This window comes from Falco biarmicus, chromosome 5 (assembly GCF_023638135.1).
Source record: "Falco biarmicus isolate bFalBia1 chromosome 5, bFalBia1.pri, whole genome shotgun sequence".
NCBI lineage: Eukaryota > Metazoa > Chordata > Aves > Falconiformes > Falconidae > Falco > Falco biarmicus.
Window position 1 is genome coordinate 72,291,615 of NC_079292.1, and position 21,352 is coordinate 72,312,966.

The 21,352-nt window shown below is 37.3% G+C and overlaps 1 protein-coding gene across 22 annotated transcripts in view; it reads left to right on the forward strand.

Moving 5' to 3' along the window:
* PLEKHA5 (pleckstrin homology domain containing A5) overlaps positions 1-21,352 on the forward strand; it is a 168,839-nt gene that overhangs the window by 79,207 nt on the left and 68,280 nt on the right. For all 22 annotated transcript variants that reach the window (XR_008822096.1, XM_056340516.1, XM_056340518.1 and 19 more), the window contains 2 exons: positions 17,747-17,830; positions 18,809-18,929. Coding sequence is in view for 21 of the 22 variants with exons in the window: in XM_056340516.1 (XP_056196491.1) it covers positions 17,747-17,830; positions 18,809-18,929 (205 nt within the window). In the remaining variant the exon portion in view is untranslated. The remainder of the gene's footprint in view (positions 1-17,746; positions 17,831-18,808; positions 18,930-21,352) is intronic.

Consider the following 21,352-nt stretch of genomic DNA (forward strand, 5'->3'; position numbering starts at 1 on the left):
AGTTTCCACTTCATGGCAACTATTTTCTCATCACAGAAGAAATGTAAAATACATGCCTTGTTTTCTCCTCCCTAGCACTTAGAGGTCTAATTGTGAAATTGCTGCAATACTATGACATTCAGAAATCTTGGCAGATTTGAATTTTGAAAGGTTTTTTATTTTAATATGCTGATAATCTTCCATAGTATACCTAGCAAATGACAGCACACCTACCTACACAGAGGTATTTTGCAAGGGAAGCCCAGGGTTTTGCTGTGTCACTTTGGATTTGGTTTCTTTTGTTGTTTTCTTTAATGATTACAAGTATTGAAGGATGAATACATGCACAAATATCTTATTCATTTGTCTGAAGATTCTGGGGAATAGTGAAACTCATCCTGGTAAAAGTTAGGTACTTATTTCCAGCAGGAAATCAATTCCAGACTGAATGTAGATGATCTGAATCAGAGTTGTATATAGCTATGTGAATGTAATGTGTTAGCTTTCAGAAGCCTGTGCTTAGGATAATTTTGTTAATGTGTCAACTGGCAATTTTTATGATACAGTAGTGTGGTGATGTTATATTGTAGGTACAGAATTGATACCATATTTATGCTTTATGTGATTTATGTGATCCTGGAATTTAGGATTGTGCATAAACTTCTAATTTGCTGCTTTTCCTTACCAAAAGAAAACATGCAGCTATACTTTTAAATTAATCACGATAACTTGCTTAAATCCTTTCCAGGAAAAAGAAGGGAGAGTGGAATGAGAGGCCTTTCTTAAATACATGTCTAAAGATACTTACTGGCTACATCACGTAGTTGTTAATCTGAAACTTTCTGGTTTTGTTGGCAAACTGAACACAGCCATAGTTATTTTGAGTTAGTGTGGCGATGGCTGGAATTTTCCAGTTGCTTTTTCTTACCTATAGGATTAAAAGTCTTGCTCATAAGTTTCCCATTCTCTTGCAGGATTAGGGTTTTTTTAAAGCAGAAAAGTATACAGTTTAAGTATAAGCAAGTGTGTGTGTGGGGTTTAAACCTTAAAGTATATATTGACTGAAATGTGTGGCTACCTAATACAAGCTAAAAGAGGAATATATTGACGTATTTAAAGATGTATGTCACCAAGCCAAGCGATTGAAAGAAGCTTTTGGCTTTGCTTCTAAACTAAGCCAGTTATATCAGTCTTCCTATATTAATGGGGGAGCAGGGAGGGGGGTTAAATATGTTTCTTCTAGTATTGAAACTCCTATTTTATCTAAAGAATACGATCTCTAAAGGAACACAGACTGTGAACATTCAGCGTGATCTGTATTTTCCCTTATTTGGCTTTAGAAACAAATTTCCTTCATGAAAAGAGTGAAAGCTATCATTCTGCCAGAAATTTTCAAAATCTTAATGTGATGTTTATTTTGGGGAGTGGACAGAGGAAGGGTAAATTTCTGATTTCACTCAGCAGTGAAATAGATTAGAGCAGTGGTCACTGAACAAATTCTTTACCTCAAAATACCTTCTGCCTAATGAAGAAAAGTACAAACAACAGTCATGGGAAAGCAGTACCACTTGTTCACACTTGCTTTTGGTGAAGGTGATGAATTTATTGCATGGCCTTAACATTTTATTTGATTTGCCTCATGCATTGATCTGTTTTCATCTTCTAGAATGTTCTTTTGTTGAAAGTACTAAAAAGGCTTATTTTGTGAAGAACATGTTTGTTTCTGTAAAATGCATACTATGGGATCAAACTTTTAGCATTAAATCGTTTAAAACAGTTATGTAGCAATGCCAATCATTTTCAGGGTCAGAGTAAAAGAGAAAATCAGTTTTATCTGAAGTTGATCTACCAATACATATTTTGACTTGTGCATTTTCTACTCCTTTAAAATGCATAAAGTAGGTTGTTTTGATTTGGCTGTTTTTGCCTCAGTTATCACCAGGGAAAGGGCATGAAGTGGGAGGAGAGCATGGCAAGCTTTTTTGCTGACTTGTTGTTGGCAGAGCATTTTCAGACTCCCTGCCCGAGGCAGCCAGGGAACAGGAGCAAACTGAGTGTTCGTACACCCTGCAGTCAACTGACATCTGGAAATTTCTCAGCCCAAGGCAATAATACAGCCAAACTCCCTACATTCATACTCCATGGAAGAGTTATTCAAGTGGCATTTTGTTTTCCACAAGCAAGACTTATTTTGTGCCCATTTTTTTACATGGAATGAGAAATTGCTGGTCAATCATCTCCCCGTCACCACCCCCAGCCTTCCACTTTGAAAATTCCGTACCCTTGCTTTATGAGACTCGACTAGGATAGAAGGTGAATTAATATTCACAAATAGCTTCAAAGGCTGTCTTCAAATGACTTTTTTATTGTAATGTCCACCATTAATAAGTAACATTATTGTACTTACAGCTTTAGACAGTAGCCTGTTTTAGAGATGTCGCTTCTATGTTGATCAGAACAGTTGTACACAATAGAAAGCTGATAAGGAGTTAGTGCTGATCTGTGATACCTGCTCTGTGATCTAAGCTGTGCCTGAATCTTTAGTGGACACCAGGAATCTGGTTTTAAGGCAAACAAATAAGTGAACAGTGTTCTTTTCTGCCAGGACGACCCAGAGGTCTTTTTAATGCAACATCTACAATGTTTGGGGTGTGTCTTTTTTATAACAAAGTTAAAGTATTGTGCTACTATAAACCTGCTGGCCATAAATATATTTCAACACCCCCCCATCCCCCACTTCCTCACTAGGAGAGGGGGTACACCCATATAGAGGCTGGGTACCCATAAATAATATCAGGGAACAGTGGATGCCAGAAGAAAACTATTCTGAATTTAGTGTCAGAAAGTACATAACATGTGAAAACTGTATTGAGTAGCTGGAGATCTGTAAAGAATTTGCATGGTATAGTTACTTTATATATCTGGAATTTCTCTAAAATTGCTGATTTGGGAAATACTCTATAAGGTGGAGTAAAAAAGCAACTTTTTAAAAAATTCTCTGTTTTATAGTCTTGAAATGCAGCCTGAAATCTGCTTTTCTGATAGAATGTGTAATCCAGAAAAAAAAAAAAAGAGGGATGGAGTTTTCACTTCTGCATTTTGTATGAAAATTCACTGCCTTACAAATCTCTTCCTTATGTTCATGTATTCTAGTGGTAAAAGGAGAAATAAGTAATACTTCATATGGTAAACTGCAGTTAATTTATCATCTTGGATGTGATTTTACTAGTCCTTTAAAATACTTTCTAAAGCCAGATTCAATGTAAGTTCCCGAAGAAGTTGATAGGAGATGGTGTTCCCACCCAATACAGAGGGTGGTATTGGATTTTCTTTGTTATTTAAAAATTCCATTGAAATTACTTTGCTGTCAATGTAATGCCTGCCACAGAAGTTTCCCTTTGTCCCTGACCTCTTCCTCTGTCACAAATCAGACAGACTAGTTGGTCATTTTTGCATAAGATGTTTCTTTGTGAAATTAGTCTTCACCAGGATTGTTTTTCATTAACATATAGTTACACTCTTACAAATGTCTGGTACAGATGAACTGCTCTGACATTAAAAACATCACTTTTGCCAACTTGAGGCTGAGGATGTAGTTAAACCAATGCGATAGTCACCTGTTGTCAGAAAGGCCATTTCCATCTCCCCTTGCCGCACTCTGTGCTGTGAGCCTGCAGAAGGGTTAATGCCATGAAAAACAACTCATTTTCAGTTGTGTGAACTGGAGCACTGTGTGACTGCTTGAGCACTGGTGCCAGCACAAGAGCAAAGGGTGGGCTGGGCTTGTCATTCTAGAACAGCTAGCTATTTTCTCCAAGCAGTTGTAAGAGTGTAGTCTCAAGATCTGGCTTTAAGCAGAAGATGTGGGCCTGCACACAGATGACAGCTGTTTGGTTGTTCTGGTGAACCAGGCATATGCAATTCCAATGCAACAGCCGTGTGTATACCTGCCTCACTGTGGCATTGAAGCTGAAGCCTGTGCTGCTTCTGTCCCAGTTGCGGGTTGTGGGCTGCATTCTGTATGCAACAGCAAAATACTTCAGTGTTATAGCTGCCCTTGTGTTACATTAATTTTCAGTGGTCCGTGGCAGGGGGGCGTGTATGTGTGCTTCACATCAGAAAATTCTAGCTTCTGGAATTAAAACTAAAGAAGTCATCAACAATGCTGTTAGCATTTTATTGCTCAGTATGTGAGAGAGCAGCCTACCAGAGTTGGCTCTCTACAGCTTGTGTGTAGACTTTGACTGGCATGCTGCAATCCCAGCAGCTTGGAGTCTCACAACTTGAAAAAAGCACCTGTGAAAGAAACCAGCTCCCAGCTTCTGGCTTTCACAGAAGTATGAATTTAATGCAAGAAAATGCTGGCAAGGTCATCAGAGGCATCTTGTCTGTTCAAGAGGAGGTATTGTCCTGCAGCTTTTTCTACTGCTGCAGTTAACCTATGATTTTAATTGGAAGAGGCAATCTGGTGTGCCATTTTTTGATGGGATCTGTGTTGCTGGGTCAGCAGTAGTTTTTAATAGAAATTGAATGTTCTTTCAGTTGTATTGTGGGATAAGGATACAGTTGTGAGTGTCAGGATGTAAAACTAAAAAACTGAATTATAATATGTTTTTGCTGTGCATATTTCCTGCAAAGCTATCAAATCTGCTAACAGTTGTTTTTGTAAATAACCTGTAGTTGTTCCTTTGCATTTATGAAAGAAATGGATAACACAGAACAATCTGTCTAGGTGTTGAAACCAAAGATGTGAAAGTACAAGGGGACGCAGCCAAGAAATACTTTTGTCAAATGGAAATTTCCAAACTTCTAGAGCCAATGGCTTAATTATATGAGACCAAGAGACATCAAAGTGATTGACATATTGTCAAAGAAGAGGGCATATAAGCACTGGGTGGTAGATATAAACTCGACCAGATGGGGTGCTAAAATTTCACCTGGTAAATTGAATAATTATATAGCCTACTACCTAAATGACTTTGTTCTCATGGTACTTACTTGGGCAGTTCACCTTTTAAAATACCTGACTGTATGTATTAAAACACATTCTAAAAAGTAAATCTTATTTTCAGTGTAGTGAGGCCATATCCTAAAAGAAAATACCTTAAACTGTGTGTTTACGCCTCCAGAAAGAATTTTTTTTCTTCGTTTAAAAAGGCCAAATTGGTTTAATCTACAGAGAAAGTATATTGTAGTCACTCTTCATCTTTTCCACTTCCTTACCTAATAATGAGTAAATGATGCCAATGTTACCATAAATCGTTCCTACTACTTCAGTAGTCTGCCTAAATTCTGATGTTCGATTATTCTATAAGAAGCTTGACATTGAGATGGGAATAAGTAGCTAAAACACTACATAAAGGGAATAGTACTTAATTTTGTGTCCAGGTTGACTTGGTTTTGTTGCTATTTGTAGGTAGATGAGTTCTAAAATCAATGGATTTTATCATAATAATTGTTAGTGTGAATAATCTTTTTTATGGAAGTATCTTTTTAATGCCTCCGTGAAAAAGATTATGGAAGCAATCTTTTTTATTGCTTGTTCTTTCTTAGTGATCTTTTTCTAACTAAGTTCACATTTTTGACATAATTTTGGGGAAGATGTTTAAATTGTGTAAAAGATCCAACACACCTAGGAATCTTAAGTATCAGATGACAATATCTGATAACACTAGCGTGCTACAACTTTTTCTGTGTACATTCTGAACAAACATAAAGATATTTGAGTATCTGGAGCTCCTGCCAGTTGTGATGACGCATATAAGAAGAGATCAAGAGAAAGCAAACCAAAATTCTATTTGAAAGAGGGTTCATTTTCTTTTGCTTTTTTTTATATGAATCTGACTAATCAACTGTTACATAACCTTGGACATTTCCCTTTACATTACTGCCTCCAAATGCCCCACTCCTCCATTTTGTGCCTGGTGGCAGAGGAAGGGCTCCAGTTCCCAGCTGTAGTTTGGCTCTACCTGTTTCCATGGCATATTTCTTAGCCCTTTTCTTGTTGCATAAAACTGGGGGCTTCCATTGCGTTTTGATCGTATGCATCAAAGCAAGGAGTGAATGCTGTAGATTAATAGCATTAGGCAGCATGGAAAATAGGTTCAACGTTAAGGGGTGGTTTTGCTGTTTGCTGACAGATATTCTTAGCACCAACAATTAGGCACAGACAATCGGAGTTAAACTCACGATAGCAGCATAAGAGCCATCACCGTAGATCAGACAGTGGGTCCATCTGGCCTGGCATTCTCTCCCTGGTAAAGTCTGGTGCCCATGCTTAAGATAAAGGTGTAAGAGGAATTAACACCACATCTCAGTGTGATACTCTTTGGTATTTTTTGTGGATAATATTATAGTGGTGGTTTTTTTTCTGGAAAGCATTTGCTGAAGTGTCGAGGCCTGCCTAATTTTTAGAAATACTTGGAGCTAATGAGGAATAGTAGGGAATTATGAATTTAAAACCAGAGAAAAGAGAGAAAATGCAGGTAAATCATTACTCTTTGCAGGTAAATCATTTTTCAAGGTTTCCCACAAACCTGACTGGTGTCCACACTGCTGGATTAAAATACATTATACCTCCAACAGGATCTTTATTCTGAAATATGAAGAAATGAACGTGAAGTGCAAACATGAACATTAGTGTGGATGTTTCAAGAAAACTGTTTAGGGTTTGTTTTTTTTTTTTTTTAAAGGATGTGAGTATGCAGAGAAAATCCTGAGATAATTTCTGATCTACTTGTGATTTCAAACAAATCTCGCACCAATTTTATTTGTTACTGATGTTTCAGGCCTTGCAGACTTCTAAACCAACTTGCTGCTAGTCTTCTAAAGCAACAGTATTAATATTTTTCTGAAATGATCGGTTCCTGAAGATGAATCCAAATGGACTGAAATAAGTAAGAGCTGAGCAAGGCTGAGCTGTGCCCTCGGACCTTGGAGATGACAGCTGACGCATTCAGTGTTCCAGTTCAGTGCCACACTTTATACCATGTGTGTCTCTGTACTTGACCTTTACATCATAAGCAATGAATATTTTTAATAGACTTTGTACTCTTTTGTCTGAGATGAATGCAGGCCACACATGATGTAAGCTTCAATTAATTATCCTCTGGGGTCTGGTGCACATATTTGCATATGCTCTGTCAGTGGACCACCAAGATTATTCAATTAAATCCTTACAGTGGCTTTAAGAAGGCCAGTGATTAAAGCATTAATGATGAGTGTTCATATATTTATTATATGTATAGAATTCTTTTTATAAATTTCAGCATCTATCCTTATTTCTTGCAAAATAGGACCGGTTGTGAGGGAAAGCCTGAGATACAGGATATGTCTGAATGGGTTCCACAATTAGAACTGATACACAAGTGGATGCACTGACATTTCAGCTGCTTTCTTCTATCAAATTGTTAAAAGAACTATTTCTAAGCATTTCCCAGATGGTTCTGTATTTACTTTGCAGAAGCTTGGCCCAGACCATTTTTCGCTCTCAGCAGACTGAGGAAGTGTCTAGTTATGACCTAGTATATTCTGATATAAGTGCTTGATAAACATGGCTTTCTTTTAAACTTTCTTTTAGAAGTTCTACTGGGTTATTAATAGAAGTGTGTTGTTGCTTAATAAAAATCACTGTTTACTAGAGATGTGATTGTGGAAGTATGCCAACTTCTAAGGCATTGGGAAAGTGATTAAGAAATCATGGAAGTCATATAACTGGCTGAAGACAGCAGTATAGTTTTACACTTTCTGTGTAACTTTGGTGAAGATAAAAAAGGTATTTGCTTCATAGCTAATATTGTGATTCACGTAATCTTAAAAAAAAACAAACAAAAAAATCACACACCCCCAAAAAAAACCCAAACCAGAGTAATCATAAATAATGGCAAATGTGATAAGGGAAAGATATCCCTAGAAGTCTGGCCAAAGGTAAAAAACCTTTAAGAGAAACAAGATATTTAACTAATTCTGTTAATGTATGTCATGTTTTGATCCTGATGTGCTTAGCTAGATTTGCAAAGCAAGAGTGTGATTTCACCAAACATCACTTGAAAGTCTGCTGTTGAATTTGAGTGTGTTTTTTTTAACTTGAGGATTTACTGAAATTAATTTTTTTATATTTTTGTATATATTACATATTGCATCTGTAATTCAATAATATTAATCAGCTTTACAGTTCTACATCAGGAGTTTAGTTGAACAATTTACTTGTGCTGTAACTTCTGTAATTATTCTTGAAAGACTGTCACTCTCTAAATAGTTTGAGACTAAACTAAACAACATTGAGTTAAATGATAAGAAAAAAAATACTAGGCAAGTCATATACTTTAACAAACCAGCAAGCAGTCTTGAGTGAAGTTAATTGAGAGCCGAGATCTAAGGAGACCAGCAATGGACACAAAGTGGAATGTGAGTTTTGAGAGAATGAGAATCCATAAAATTTGGGTTATTTCGGTAATAAGTAATTGTATGCCATTACGGAAGAGTGGAAAGTAGGAAGAGAAAGAAGGTGTAACAGTGAAACATTGAAATTGTTGCATGAAAAGAGTGGAAAGTTAGGGAGGCAACTACATGCATGGTTAATCATTTCATGGTCCTCTGGTTTGTTAACTGGGGGGGACAGAGAGAGGCAGAGGCAAGGCTTTTAAGTGCTAAATGTTGAAAATGGGAGAGTTGTGCAGTAGGTGATGAACATATACTCATAGTGTGCTCTTTTGTGTGCACAGAAAGCAAAAAAAATGAACCAAACAAAAAATGGAAACAACACCCAAACCCCACACAATATGGTTAAAACGGGGATGAAAAGAAATTTGATCCATGATGTATGTGGGGCAAAACGGATCATTAGTGAGAGAACTATTAATAGGACACAACTACAGCAACTTACTAAACACATAGATTTTGTGAAGGGGAATTGCTCATTGTTCTGAAATACTTGTTCTGTATCAGAGGATGCTCTAAACTGGTCGAAAAAATGAGGTTAAGTGCTTGTAGGATCTGTTGTTCTTACTAACAAATGCACAACTGTTTCCAAATGAAATCCAAAGTCCTCTGATTACCAAATCCATTGAGATCCCTTTTGAACTGAAAGTGGAGAAGTGGTGGGACTGAGTGACAGGGCAGTCAGGGTTGTCAGCGCTTGAGAGGTTCAGAGAAGCAACAGTGATGCAGGCTCTTCAAGACGAATGAAAATTAAGACATTGCAGCACAGCTTTGACTTTTTTTCAGGGTATGCCAAGTGGAGACATCTTGAGCTTTTGAAACCACATGAGCTTGCAGAGTCAGACTTCAGTTGGGAATAGTTTTGACAGCAAGATTGGGGGTTTTTTGCATAACCCATATATTAATGTATCTTAAAGTATGCATACACATATGTAGGTGTGTGCTTGATTTGTATTCACTTTTCTTATTATCAGTAGCAGTTCTTTTTCAAAATGTAATTATTGAAAAACAAAAACTAGTAAAAGGAACTGTTACTAGAGTAGGCTTCTCTTGCAAAATGTGTCTAGATTTCATGGTGAAATTGAAGCGTGAGATAAAATTGCATTTGAGTTTGTACTTCTGTTCGTAACACTTGCTCGAGTGCATCTCACACTTCTAACACTGCAATAAATCATGAAGGACAAGGCTTGCAGAACTGAGCTTAGCGATATGTGTTGGAGACAGTGTCCTGTATAGTGAGCTTTGGTATGCAGCTGTTAAAGCTTTTGCTAGAAGTTTTTACTGAGATTGATTCTTAGAGTTGTGGAAGGTGACTAAGACAACTGAATTCTCTGTAATGTACTTGGTGTGATTAATTGCTCCAGGTAGTGTGTTACAGTCATGATCATGCAGTTAGACAGCCTAAGTGCAGTTGTCCCTTGTAAATTCAAGTCAGGTTTGTTTCAGGTTCTTAAAACCTTTAACATCATATGTGTAAGAAAATACCAATTAATGGTTCCTAATTAACTCATCTTAATGAAATATAGTTAGTTATTAGTCCGCTAATTTGTTTAGCTTCAGCAGCAAAGACAGCTTGTTCTTCGTATCAGAACAGCTGTTGACTGTGGCTTTTTGTTGCCCTCTCTGCAAGTTAGTTTTTACTTCTTCCATTCTCTCTGCCCCTTTTGGAGAGGCTGCAGCCTCCCTCCTGCGTTGGGGAAGTGAGCTTGGGGCAGCATTAGGTGATCAGACATCTGCCATTGGTCTTCAAGAGGAAGAGGCAGTAGCAGCCAGGCTGGAGCATCCAGTGCTGGTTCTGGTCCACAAGCCACCTGCTGAACCATGCTACTCCAAATATCATTTTTCTTTAGGAAACAGGTTGTGGGTTTTCACTGCAGAATTTTTATGTTACTCTAGTTCAGGGGTCCTCAAACTACGGCCCGCGGGCTGGATACGGCCCCCCAGGGTCCTTAATCCGGCCACCGGTATTTACAGACACACACACACACACACCCGCCCCCCGCCGGGGTTTGGGGGGGGCAAACCAAGCAGCCGCAGATGACTGCCTGCCACTGCATCCGCGCGCCGGCCCCCTGGTTAAAAAGTTTGAGGACCCCTGCTCTAGTTCTTGGAAACTTTCCACATAGTTATCCATTAAAGGATGCTTTGATTTCAACTGTCAAATCTGAGGCTTACAGATAGTTCTGCCTACTAACACCCACCTCACTATTTTCTCAAACTTATCTCAAACAGCAGTATTAGTAATTTTTACTACTGTAGACTTACAGAATTGAAAATTTTCTTCATCTGCAGTGCTGCTATGAAGATACTGTTAGGTACTGTGCCCAGGGGTTAAAATGTGTGTAGTGAATTATTACATAAATTGATGACGCATGGCAAGTACATCTCACAAATTGCCACACTTCTGTTTAAAGATATGTGGCTTCTGTGGCCTTTACCAAGTCTCAGTATCTTACAGATTCCCAAATATGTTACCTACAGGACACCCTCCCACAAAGTTTTGGCAAAATTTAAAAAAATAAAACTTTCTTCTTCTGAAAATACAGTGCTTGATTAGAAAGGACAGTTACTTACTAAAAGCTTCTCTATCTGTAATACAGTATACGCTATTTTAGAAGGTATTTCATCCTAGCATTTTGAAACGTTTTTATTTACTATTTGCATTTAATTACATAAACCTACAGTTTTACATTGGAAGTATGTCATAGCATGTTAATCGTATCTGCCTAAGTGAGAAAAGGCTTTGGTTTTACATAAATATTTTCATTGGAATAAAAGTCTGATTTTTAGAATGGTCCTATTGACAGAAAGGTTTACAATTTCAGGGCAGTAGTGCTTAATTTTTTGGAAAATCTCAATAATAAATGAAAAGCTGGATTACAGTCAGTTGTATAGAAATGTTCAGGTGCTTTTTCATTACAGCAGCAGCAAGGATAGCAAAACTTGTATAACTAACTAAGAAAGGCCTAAAAGGATAGCCTACGGAATTGACTCATTGAACAAAATAAATTCATAGGAGACCAAAAAATGGTGACAGCAGCAGCTATAGTTTAGGTGTTGCAATATCTGCCAGGAATATTAGTAGTCTTTTGTATGCACCTTGCCAAGCATGTGCACACACGAAGGATTCAACACTTTGCTCTTAGCAGCATATGTGATGTTACACAGGTCTGTCAGCACTTCGCTTTGAAACTTGCTGTCTCTTTACACCCTCTTTCGTTTGGACTCCCTGATGTTTAGTTACCATGCTCATATGTTTTCCAGTGGAGCCATACAGCCTGGTTTTCCAAGTTGTTTAAAAAGCTTAATTGAAAAAGACTCGTAATTCTAGGGTATGATAGCACTGACAAAAAAGTGCTTGCATCTGCTATTTACTGTACAATGTGGCATTACAGATTTAGTAAAATAGAAGTGTTGGTGCAGCCACAGACCACATCCTTGCTAACAGTTGTGTAGGGACTACATTTACTTAGATTTTTTCCAAATTCAAACAACTTTTTGTTAGATAACTATAAGTTACTGCATTTATTTCAGTTAGAAAGGAGACATTGGTACACTGGAAAGCAAGCACACAAGGTAAAAATTGGATGTGGGATTTTGGATGTGGGATTTTTTGTTTGGTTGGGGGCCGGGGGGGTGTTCGGTTTGGTTTTGGTTTTTTATTATTTCTTCCCACCCCAGTTCAGGAATTAAGTGCTTCACAGAAGCAGAATAAAGCTGGCCTAGACGTTTGTCTTGAGTTGAACTTTACCTTTAAATGCAAACATTTAGCGTTAATGTAGAGAGGATGACTTTATTACTCTGGTAATTTTGGTTGCCTTACTTAATATGTAATCTTTTAAATTATTTTCTCATGAAGCAGGTCTGAAAAATGCATAAACCAGCTTCTCTAAGAAATATCTCTATGTACTTAAGTGTATTTGTGATATATAGGGATTACGTTTGCATAGTAGAGATTAGATTGTCAGATTATGAAATTTAGACAATAAATGTTAGGAGGCAGATAATTGGTGTAGCATTCTTCTGAAATGTGTTCTTCAGTTTTCTCTTGTCAAAAGGAACATTCTTTCTAAAGTAAAGATATGGAGGCCTGTTGAAAGTTGTGTCCTGGCTTTTGTTTGTATTCTTTCACTGAAGTAGAACTCAGCCTTTGCTTTGATGGTCACGTTGAGAATGAGCAAATGAGAAGACCTTAGCATTTAGGAACACATAAAAAAAATCTACAAAGAAAGGGCATGGGAGAAGCTTTGAAGTGGCATCTAGTTTTAATTTTAGTGGGAGAAAACCAGATGTGTCTTGGGGAGTTCTGGCCCAGCTCATTTTTTTTATTTTAGGAGGACAGGGAACTCAACCAAATCATACAATGGAGAGACCTCAAACCAACTGCCCCACCCAAGGACTTTGATCTTTCTTGCCACTGCTGAGTGAACTGCTCTGTTCCAGTGGAAAGATAGTCTAACCCTTCATTTTTAATTGTGTGCAGCTTTCTGTATCTGTACAACTGGATTACAGATATTTTTTTTTTCTTGTCCCCCTATCCAGCTGCTGTTATCTGAGTTTATTCCCTATCCAAAAAATCCTGGTACTGTTAAAGGTGATAGCAATTTCAGAATGGTAAAACTGGACAGAATGTTGAATTTGCTGATTTTGTGGTGTTGTGTGTTAGAATAAAATAATTGGTACCAGGTGGTTTTGGCTCAGCAGTCCTGTAAAACACAAGGTAGAATGAAAACAACCAACCAACCCTGCTTGTGTAGGACTTCCATTGGCAAGTCTGCTCCTGGAATTATGCATTCTATTGCTACTTACAAATAGAATAATATATTTGAATGATGCATTTGAAGTCTTTATATTTTTATGTTTTTTTAATAGTGCTTGGATCACTTTTGACCATCAAAAAGATTGCTGTTGACTGTACATTTAGTGAGTAGCCTAAAACTACACAACAAGGTTTTTTGAATGTGTCTAGAAATTAGTAAAATAATCCTGTCTTCTAAAGAGATTAAGGGTCTCAAGGGATGGAAGGGAGAGAGTAGATAAGAAGACAAATATAACATGAGTCAAATTCAAGGTTGCTGTCGGCTTCTAACCTGAACAAGATAAATCCTTTTGCTCTGAGGGCTTGTCCATGTGCCAGAGCTAAGCTACCAGCTAATTGATGCCAAAGCTTGCAGTGTTCAGAGGAAAGGACTGGGAAGGAGAAGTTCAAAAATTCTGGAGAAAAGAGGTCAAGTTGGTGCTGCTAAGCTGGTATCAGTTGTTTTGCCCTGAGATAACTAAAAAAGGAACTTGTCCCTGCGTGAGCTATTTTGGTGTGGTTAGTATTTTGTGTTGTAGGGGGTTTTATTTATTGTTTGTCTGGTTTTTATCTTTTTATAGCAGGTCACTATGTCCCAGGTCACTAATGGAATCAAAATCCGAATATTGATACATGGAAGAACTATGCTATATTTTGCATTGAAATACTTATCTGTCATATCATCTTAGTCAGTTGTGTCGATTTCTGGAGCCCAACACATCCCAGCAGCAAATATTAATGAGGAATAGTTTCTGCCACATACTGAGGCTGGAGAGTATGCTCATGAATACTAACAAAATACGCAAATTTTTTCCATCTCTGGCTGTGGTGTTTAGCATGCCATTAATACAACCTAACCATGGATGCTAAAATAGTGAGTCGGTTCTATCCTTCAGTATAGGTGCAACAGTGTGTGTGTGTATAGTTACCCTGTGTTCTCAAAATGTGTCGATATAAAAAAAAATGATTGGAGAGAGAAGGAAGAGATGTGTTGTTTCCATGTACCTCTTGGAGACTATATCTCTGCATAAGCAAAAAAAAATAACACACTGGCTTCTAGCTGCCTGTGTCAAAGTGAATCACTCTTTACCACATAATAAGAGTACAGACACATAAATATGCAGAGTTGAAGCTCTGAATTACACACTGGGGTTTGTATAAAATTGAAGTTAGAGCTCTCAGTAAAAAAAACAAATAAAACCAAACCAAAACAAAAAACCCACCAACTTTTCCCCCTGAGATTTATTGATGAGGTATGTATTATTATAGTATAATAAATGAAATAGTAAGCGTGTGCGTGGACCCAGAAATTCATGGGTAACTGAATAACTGTCTGAATCAGATGTTGAAGATTGTGAATACCAAATTGTAGTTTTGTTCTAATGAAACTTTCTGTAGTCTGCAGATCAAGTTTAAAACAAATGCCTTAACCTACTGTTTATGTGGGAGGGTTATGACAATGATTACGAAGCTCTTGTACACCTTACGCAACTATTTTGAAGAGTCATGTCAAAATATCAGCTAAATCAATGCCAAAAATGCGGTAATTCAGATAAATAATAAAAATCTTTTCAAGTTGATGTATTAAATATCTACTAATTCAGTTAGACATATTTACAGTCATTGTACTACTTAGTTGTACAAGCTGAATTTGCAGTGTTCGTTCGCAAGATTTCGCTTGTGTCTAAGCTGAAAGGAAGAAAATATGGTTCTTCTTTTGCCTCGCCTTATTAGAAGAAAGTGACTATAAAGGTCTCTCAAATACTAGAAAGTACTGTGTATCCCACAGGAGAGTGTTTCATGTCTAAGATATTTTTTTGCCTTCTTTATGTGATGTCAGCTATACCTCTGTACTTTTTGACATCAGTGTGAGTGGTGAAGAAAACTTTTTATGTTATCCAATACCATTTTGATATTTTTGCAATACTGACTTGATATATGACTCCAACCTGAAAGAAAATATTCTTTAACAGGTTTGTGCCAGTGCTTTCTCTCTTCTCTTCTTTTCCTTCCCTTCCTGCTTTCCCTGCTGGTTTTGTATGAACCTCACCTTTCCAGTCTTTGAGTGTAGCCGCTTCCAGTGTCGGTGTGAGAGCCAGCTGCACTCCTACAAAACGGGATGTCTCCACTGTAGTGGTCCTGGGTATTGACGGTCCTTGAGCAGAAGTAGTGATCCACTTATTTCTACAGTTCTAGGTGTCAGCTGACAACTAGCTGACAAGGTTTAATGTGAACAAGATGGCAACATCTTGGCAAAGCCAGCTCATCTCCATTTTTTTTTTTTTTCAGTTTGGTGTTACGAGTTTCTGAAATGTAAAAGGGGGAGAAAAAGAAAGATTTTGGAATTGAAGAAAAAGAACAATCACAAAAAAATCCTGGATGCTTCCTCAGGAATGTTTTGAATTTTAATTCTCTTCAACCTGGGCCATTTTCACTTGAAAAATGTGTTAGGACCATGGCAGTTAGGAGTGGCACAGAGGTACTCAGGTCCTCTCTTTTCTGTCCCCTCATTGTAATAGCTGCATTTCTGCAGTAGAAGCTTCTTTAGAAGCTAAACTTAGAATTCTGTTGAATTTAGTGTGAAGAATAAAGAACCAGCATTCACTAGCTCATTAGTTAAACCCATAAGGCACCTATCCATTTAGGTATTACTAGTTTTTAAAATCCCAGTAAAGAAAGTGCAAAGAATTGGGCTGTCTTTCTAATCTTGCACTTGAGATTTATGCAGATTTATCCAACTATCCATTGACCATTAAAGTAGTGTGAATATTTTATTAGGCTTTCGTTTGGAGGTAATTAAATAGTAATGCTTCATAATAGCAAAATGTTATGATCTAAGGGAATTTTTTAACAACATGGGGAATGTTTAGTCTTGTTAAGTCTAGGTTGTTTTAAGAATCAGGAAGGGTAGAGAGTGTAACATTTGTTTTGAAAGATAGTTTTGAATGCTAAGATGATTAAATGAATAGGCAATAAGAGAAGTAGGTGCTAAGGATGAAGTGCCATCCTAAGCTTTTGTTTTTCTGCTGTCCTGCAACTAATACACTTTTTTGTCCCAGGTTTGTTCTCTGTCTAAGAATATTTTTCAGGGCTGAAGCTGTGAAAAGAAAGGGAGAGTATTCTGTAAGATACCTTACATGAAAAAGAAAAAGGTTATCATCACATATTCTTCGCAAAAGTAAATACTATCAAATGGAACTACCATCTTTGTGATCTACAGTGTGAATTTCAGATACTGGGGGGTTTGCATTATATATATTTTTTTTTATTTATAAATATTATTTAAAGTGTGAAATACAGAAGAGATGAGGTTTTTTTGAAGCATGTGGCTTCTATCCAAATAATGCATCTATGTTATATACTTACTGCCTGTTCTTAATCTGATGCCAGCTCGTATGCTTTTTATTCACTGAATCAGGTTTAAATCTCATCAGTGCACCTTTCCTGCTCTTTCCTACATTTTGGAGCTAGAGACTTCAGAGCAGGTTATTGCAGTTCAGCCACCCTTGCCTCTCCTAGGTGCACGGTCTTGCTGCTGTGCCAGCTGGCGGCTCCGAGCTCTCAGGTGTGCTGGTGGCATAACTGGGGCTGGAGCCCTGCTGCTTGCATGGAGGCTGGGCGTGGAAAAGCCCTGGTCTGCAGCAGGCACAAGTTAGAGCTGTCAGCTGTTCGACGTACCTGGTAGGCAGTGAAGGATATTCCTCCCTTTCTCTTCCTTCCCCTCTAAGGGCTGGAGGGCACAAGTCAAAACATTTCCTTCTTGAGTGGTAGCAGCTAATAGTTGTTGGGTTTTGGCAATTTCTTCCAAATTGTGGGAGCTGCTGTGATCTAGCAACACCTGCCGTTCAGGGGAATGAGATACTGCAAAGTGAACATTTTGTGCTGCTGATGGTGAAGCCCTCAGCCACAGGCCCCCTGCCACTTGAAGGTACTCCCAAGATTGCTGCAGGGCAGTAGCACTCCGAATTAAAAAGTCACCAGGAAAAGTAGAACTCTGAGTGCAGTCACTCTTGTACCAATCACTGAGTATTTATTTGTATTACTGAAAAATTTTAAACTGGGAACTTCATGTTCTAAGCTGGAAGACAATCACTTTTGTGATAGTGATATTTGATCCCTACAGAGCAGTTGTTTGTCTTATGTTTAACCTGTCCCTGTCTATCTGAAGTCCTGTGTATGTATATATAAAGACTTAGCTGAAGTGAATTATCAGTGATCATATATGATCTAGTAGTACTCTTACAGCTCTAGTTTTTAAATTCAAAACCATTAGCAACCCAGTGCCAAAGTTTCCTATCTCTTTCCAGGCTATTAATGAAGATCCTTTAATACTTGTTATCATTCTTTTTATTAGTTTATACATATGTATATGCATTTGTGTATGTGTGTACACATACATTATTAGATGCTGTAATGAAATATTCATAGTTGTTTTCACTGAGCTGATATATGAATCCAGTACAATGGTATGCTTGAGTTGGAAAACCAGAAAATTATTGCCTAATAATTTTCCTTATCTCTCTACCACAGTCATAATGAACGAAAAGTAACCTGCAAACATCCAGTAACAGGACAGCCATCGCAGGACAACTGTATTTTTGTTGTGAATGAACAGTAAGTGGCATCTGTTTCAGTCTATAAAATACATGTTTTAAAACGTGTTAATATTGGAGTAAGATTCAGTCATTGCTAATTGCAATGTTTATTTTTTCCAGGTCAGACAAGCGTGTATAAAGTTTTAATTATTTGTTTAAATTCTTTGAAAGTAACATGAAATATTGAATATGAATTTTTAAGATTAAAAACCATAGCCCAACTTAGTTATATGATAGAAATGCACCATGTTTATGCACTGTGTGCATTTCCATTTGCCACTTTATCCTGTAGTGGTAGCCAATGACCTGTATATTATGTAATAAACCAGTAAGCTCCCAAAAAGGAATAAATTTTGTAATCACTTCGGGACAATCACATGCCATTATTCTATTGTATCTTGCTTGATAGTTTCTCCTCAATTGGTTATTTTCTTGGCCAGTTGAGACACTTTCTGAATCGCTAGATAAGAACTTGGTTTTGCTAGGTTTGCATTAGTTTTGTAAAGTACACAATATGAGACACTATGCATGAAAATCATACCTGACCTCGGGATTTTATATGGGTATCGGGTGTCCTACTCGCCACCATTGCTGCAACGTGTTATATGGTGGCTTGAGTGAAAACCTGTGTGAACTGTGAGCTGCAATATGTGAAATCTCACAAATGTGCATGTTCTCATTGAAGTGGGACAAAGCCATATGGGGCCTTTGAAGAGCATTTCCTTCAATTTCCATCTCGTGCTCATACCTGTCTTTTTTCTCCTCCCACCAACACCTCATCCTAACAGAGAAATCCTATTTTAAAACATCATCTTAAAATTCATCTCTAATGGGTTTAAGTTTAAAACATAATGCAGGTAACTTTACAGTTCAATGTGAATTGCTTTCAAATTGGGAAAGTAGGACACGGGCTGTACTGGGCTACGTTTAGGCGTGCTTTCTAATAGCAGTCTGCACACACAGCATGTTCTAGTGCTATTACATATTCTATTTTCAGGACTGCTGCAGCAATGACATCTGAAGAAAAGAAGGAGCGACCAGTAAGCATGATATGTGAAGCAACTAACTATAATCTGACATCAGATTATGCTGCTCATCCCATGAGCCCTGTGGGCAGAGTAAGTCTTCATGTCCAAATTAAATTAAAAGTTAAATAACTCAGTTATTCCACAAGGTACTAGTCAGTGCTATATATTAGCGTTCTTATGAAAAAAAGAAACCAAGCATATATCTTTTTCAGGGCACTTGGCTCCTTTCACATTTAATTTGGAAACTGAGATGTCTGAAATTATTACTGAAGCTGTAATTTTTTTCAGGTATCTCAGATCTTATGACTTGCACGTACTTAGATTGTTTACAGAATCTGACCTTTCTAATCTGTGTGAACAGCAAAACCTTGAGTGACTGATCAGACATCTGCGTAAGCATCGTTACAGAAATCGCTCAATCACAATTGACTGGATTTGTCCAGTTAAAATAGAGAGAATTATAATAGTGTGTAAGAAGTAGTTACAAGAGAGATGGAAGGTGACCCTGTGGTAAAATTAAAGGGCAGTGACATGATTTGCTCTCATGAGGCAGAAGCAGAAGTTCTGGTTTCCTAGGAAAATACCTGGAGATCCCTAGGTTGCTTTGTGTCCCGCTTTCTCCATTGACTCAGCTTCTCAGAAGGCTGGGGTAAATGTCCAGATGTTTATTGAGGTGGTAGGTTCAATTATATCAGCTTTTAAGTTTATTGGATAAAGCTGATGAGGCTATTGTGTGCGTTTCTGGGTTCTTTTTCTTTTCCATTTTCTGGACAACTTTTCTGAATGGAAGTATATTTTCTACAAAATTAAGAACTTCCTTATGTTTACTAGGACACCAAGGTAACAACTTAGATCAGTGATTACAGACAAGAGCCCTGTAATCTCTTCTACTCAGCACTTAACGTTTAAACAAGGAAAAAAAATCCCCATACTTTTACAAGTAATTAAAAACTTTAACCCTGAGAAGTGCTTTTCAGCTGATTAATCTAGCCTGCAAGAGAAAAATAAACTTTGGAATGTGTTCTAACTGAGCAAATCCCTTAATTTCGGCAATGTGGATTGAAATAGTTTATTTTCCATGTAGTAGGAAACATTGTAAACATTCTTCAAGTGCGTTTTGGAAACATTTTTTATTGTTTTATATCTGTCATTTGATAGGTAGAATCCTTGACCTACGTTGGAAAACTGTTATTTCATGAGAAAAGTGTCTTAAATCTATTAGTGTTTCTGGGGAAAGAAGAAGTCACAGATGAATTAAAGAGTAACAAAATCCATCTCAATTTTCATATGATCATGTTCAAGGCCATGCAGGAAAGGCAGTTTAAAACAAAACAAAGCAAACTAGAAAAAACCCAAACAACAACAATAACAAACAAACACAAACCCAACCAAGCCCTAAAACAACCAAGCAAACAAAAAACCCAAAACAACTTACTGTTAAGAGTTGTAATACTGATGTAGATTGCAGTAGTTAGAAAATTAATTATGACAGAACTAGCTAGGAAGCATTCTCAGGTTAAATGTAGGAAAGGAATTACAATTTAGGGGCACATGTTTTACAAACATATTTTTCATACTCTTTTGAAAGAGAAGTTTAAAATGCCCCTTAACATGTTCGTTTCATAGTGTTCTACAAGAAAATTGAGATTGCCATGGCCCAGTTACTGTTATTACTGTCATTGATTAATGATTCTAGTTTCCTGTAGAAATTACTATATATTGAAAAAATAGAAATCTGTTCTACTTTGCATTCCTCCTGTCTGTTCTTGTTTTCAAAAGCATTTAAAATACTAATATGATTACTGTGACTGTATGTACAGTTACTGCACAACAGTTTTCAAATATGAATTTGTCTGAATGACTGCAATATAATTTTAAAAGTTTTGTTTTCAGGAGGTGAATTCTTGCAAAGTAGAACCACAGCTAATATTAGTCAGCATTTTCTGGTGGTTATTTAAAGCTAATGAGTTGAATTGCTTTTAAGATAACTACATAGAAATTGCCTGCTGGTTGTACCCAGATACAACAGCTGATTGTCTTCTGTGTTTTTATGCATGTCTCTCAACAGTAGAACCTGAAAATCTTAGCTGTTTTATCAGTTTTTGAATATAATATGTAGAGGCTCTGTATATTGCAGCACAGTAAGAGAGGAGTAAAATATTGGTGAGGAAAGTAAATTACAGAGCAGAAGAATGCTTCATGTGGTTGCTACACCTGTTTTTAGGTATTTCTGTATTCAGAGATGACTCATGAACACACCTAAAATTGGAAGGTATGAGGAATGGAAGGGAAGTTTGTGGTATGACCGACGTTTCAGACAGTTGAGGTGTACAGAAATAAGTTCCACCTTTCATTAATGTTAATTGATCCCGAATACAAACAGAACATGGAGAAGTTTCTATTTCGTGGCAGAAGGACTCACTGGAGTCTAGTGCTGTTGCTGTCTAAAGGCTAATATGAAGTGAGGCAAAAATCAGTCTCTCCCCTGTGAAAGTCTTAATGGTAATCCTCCT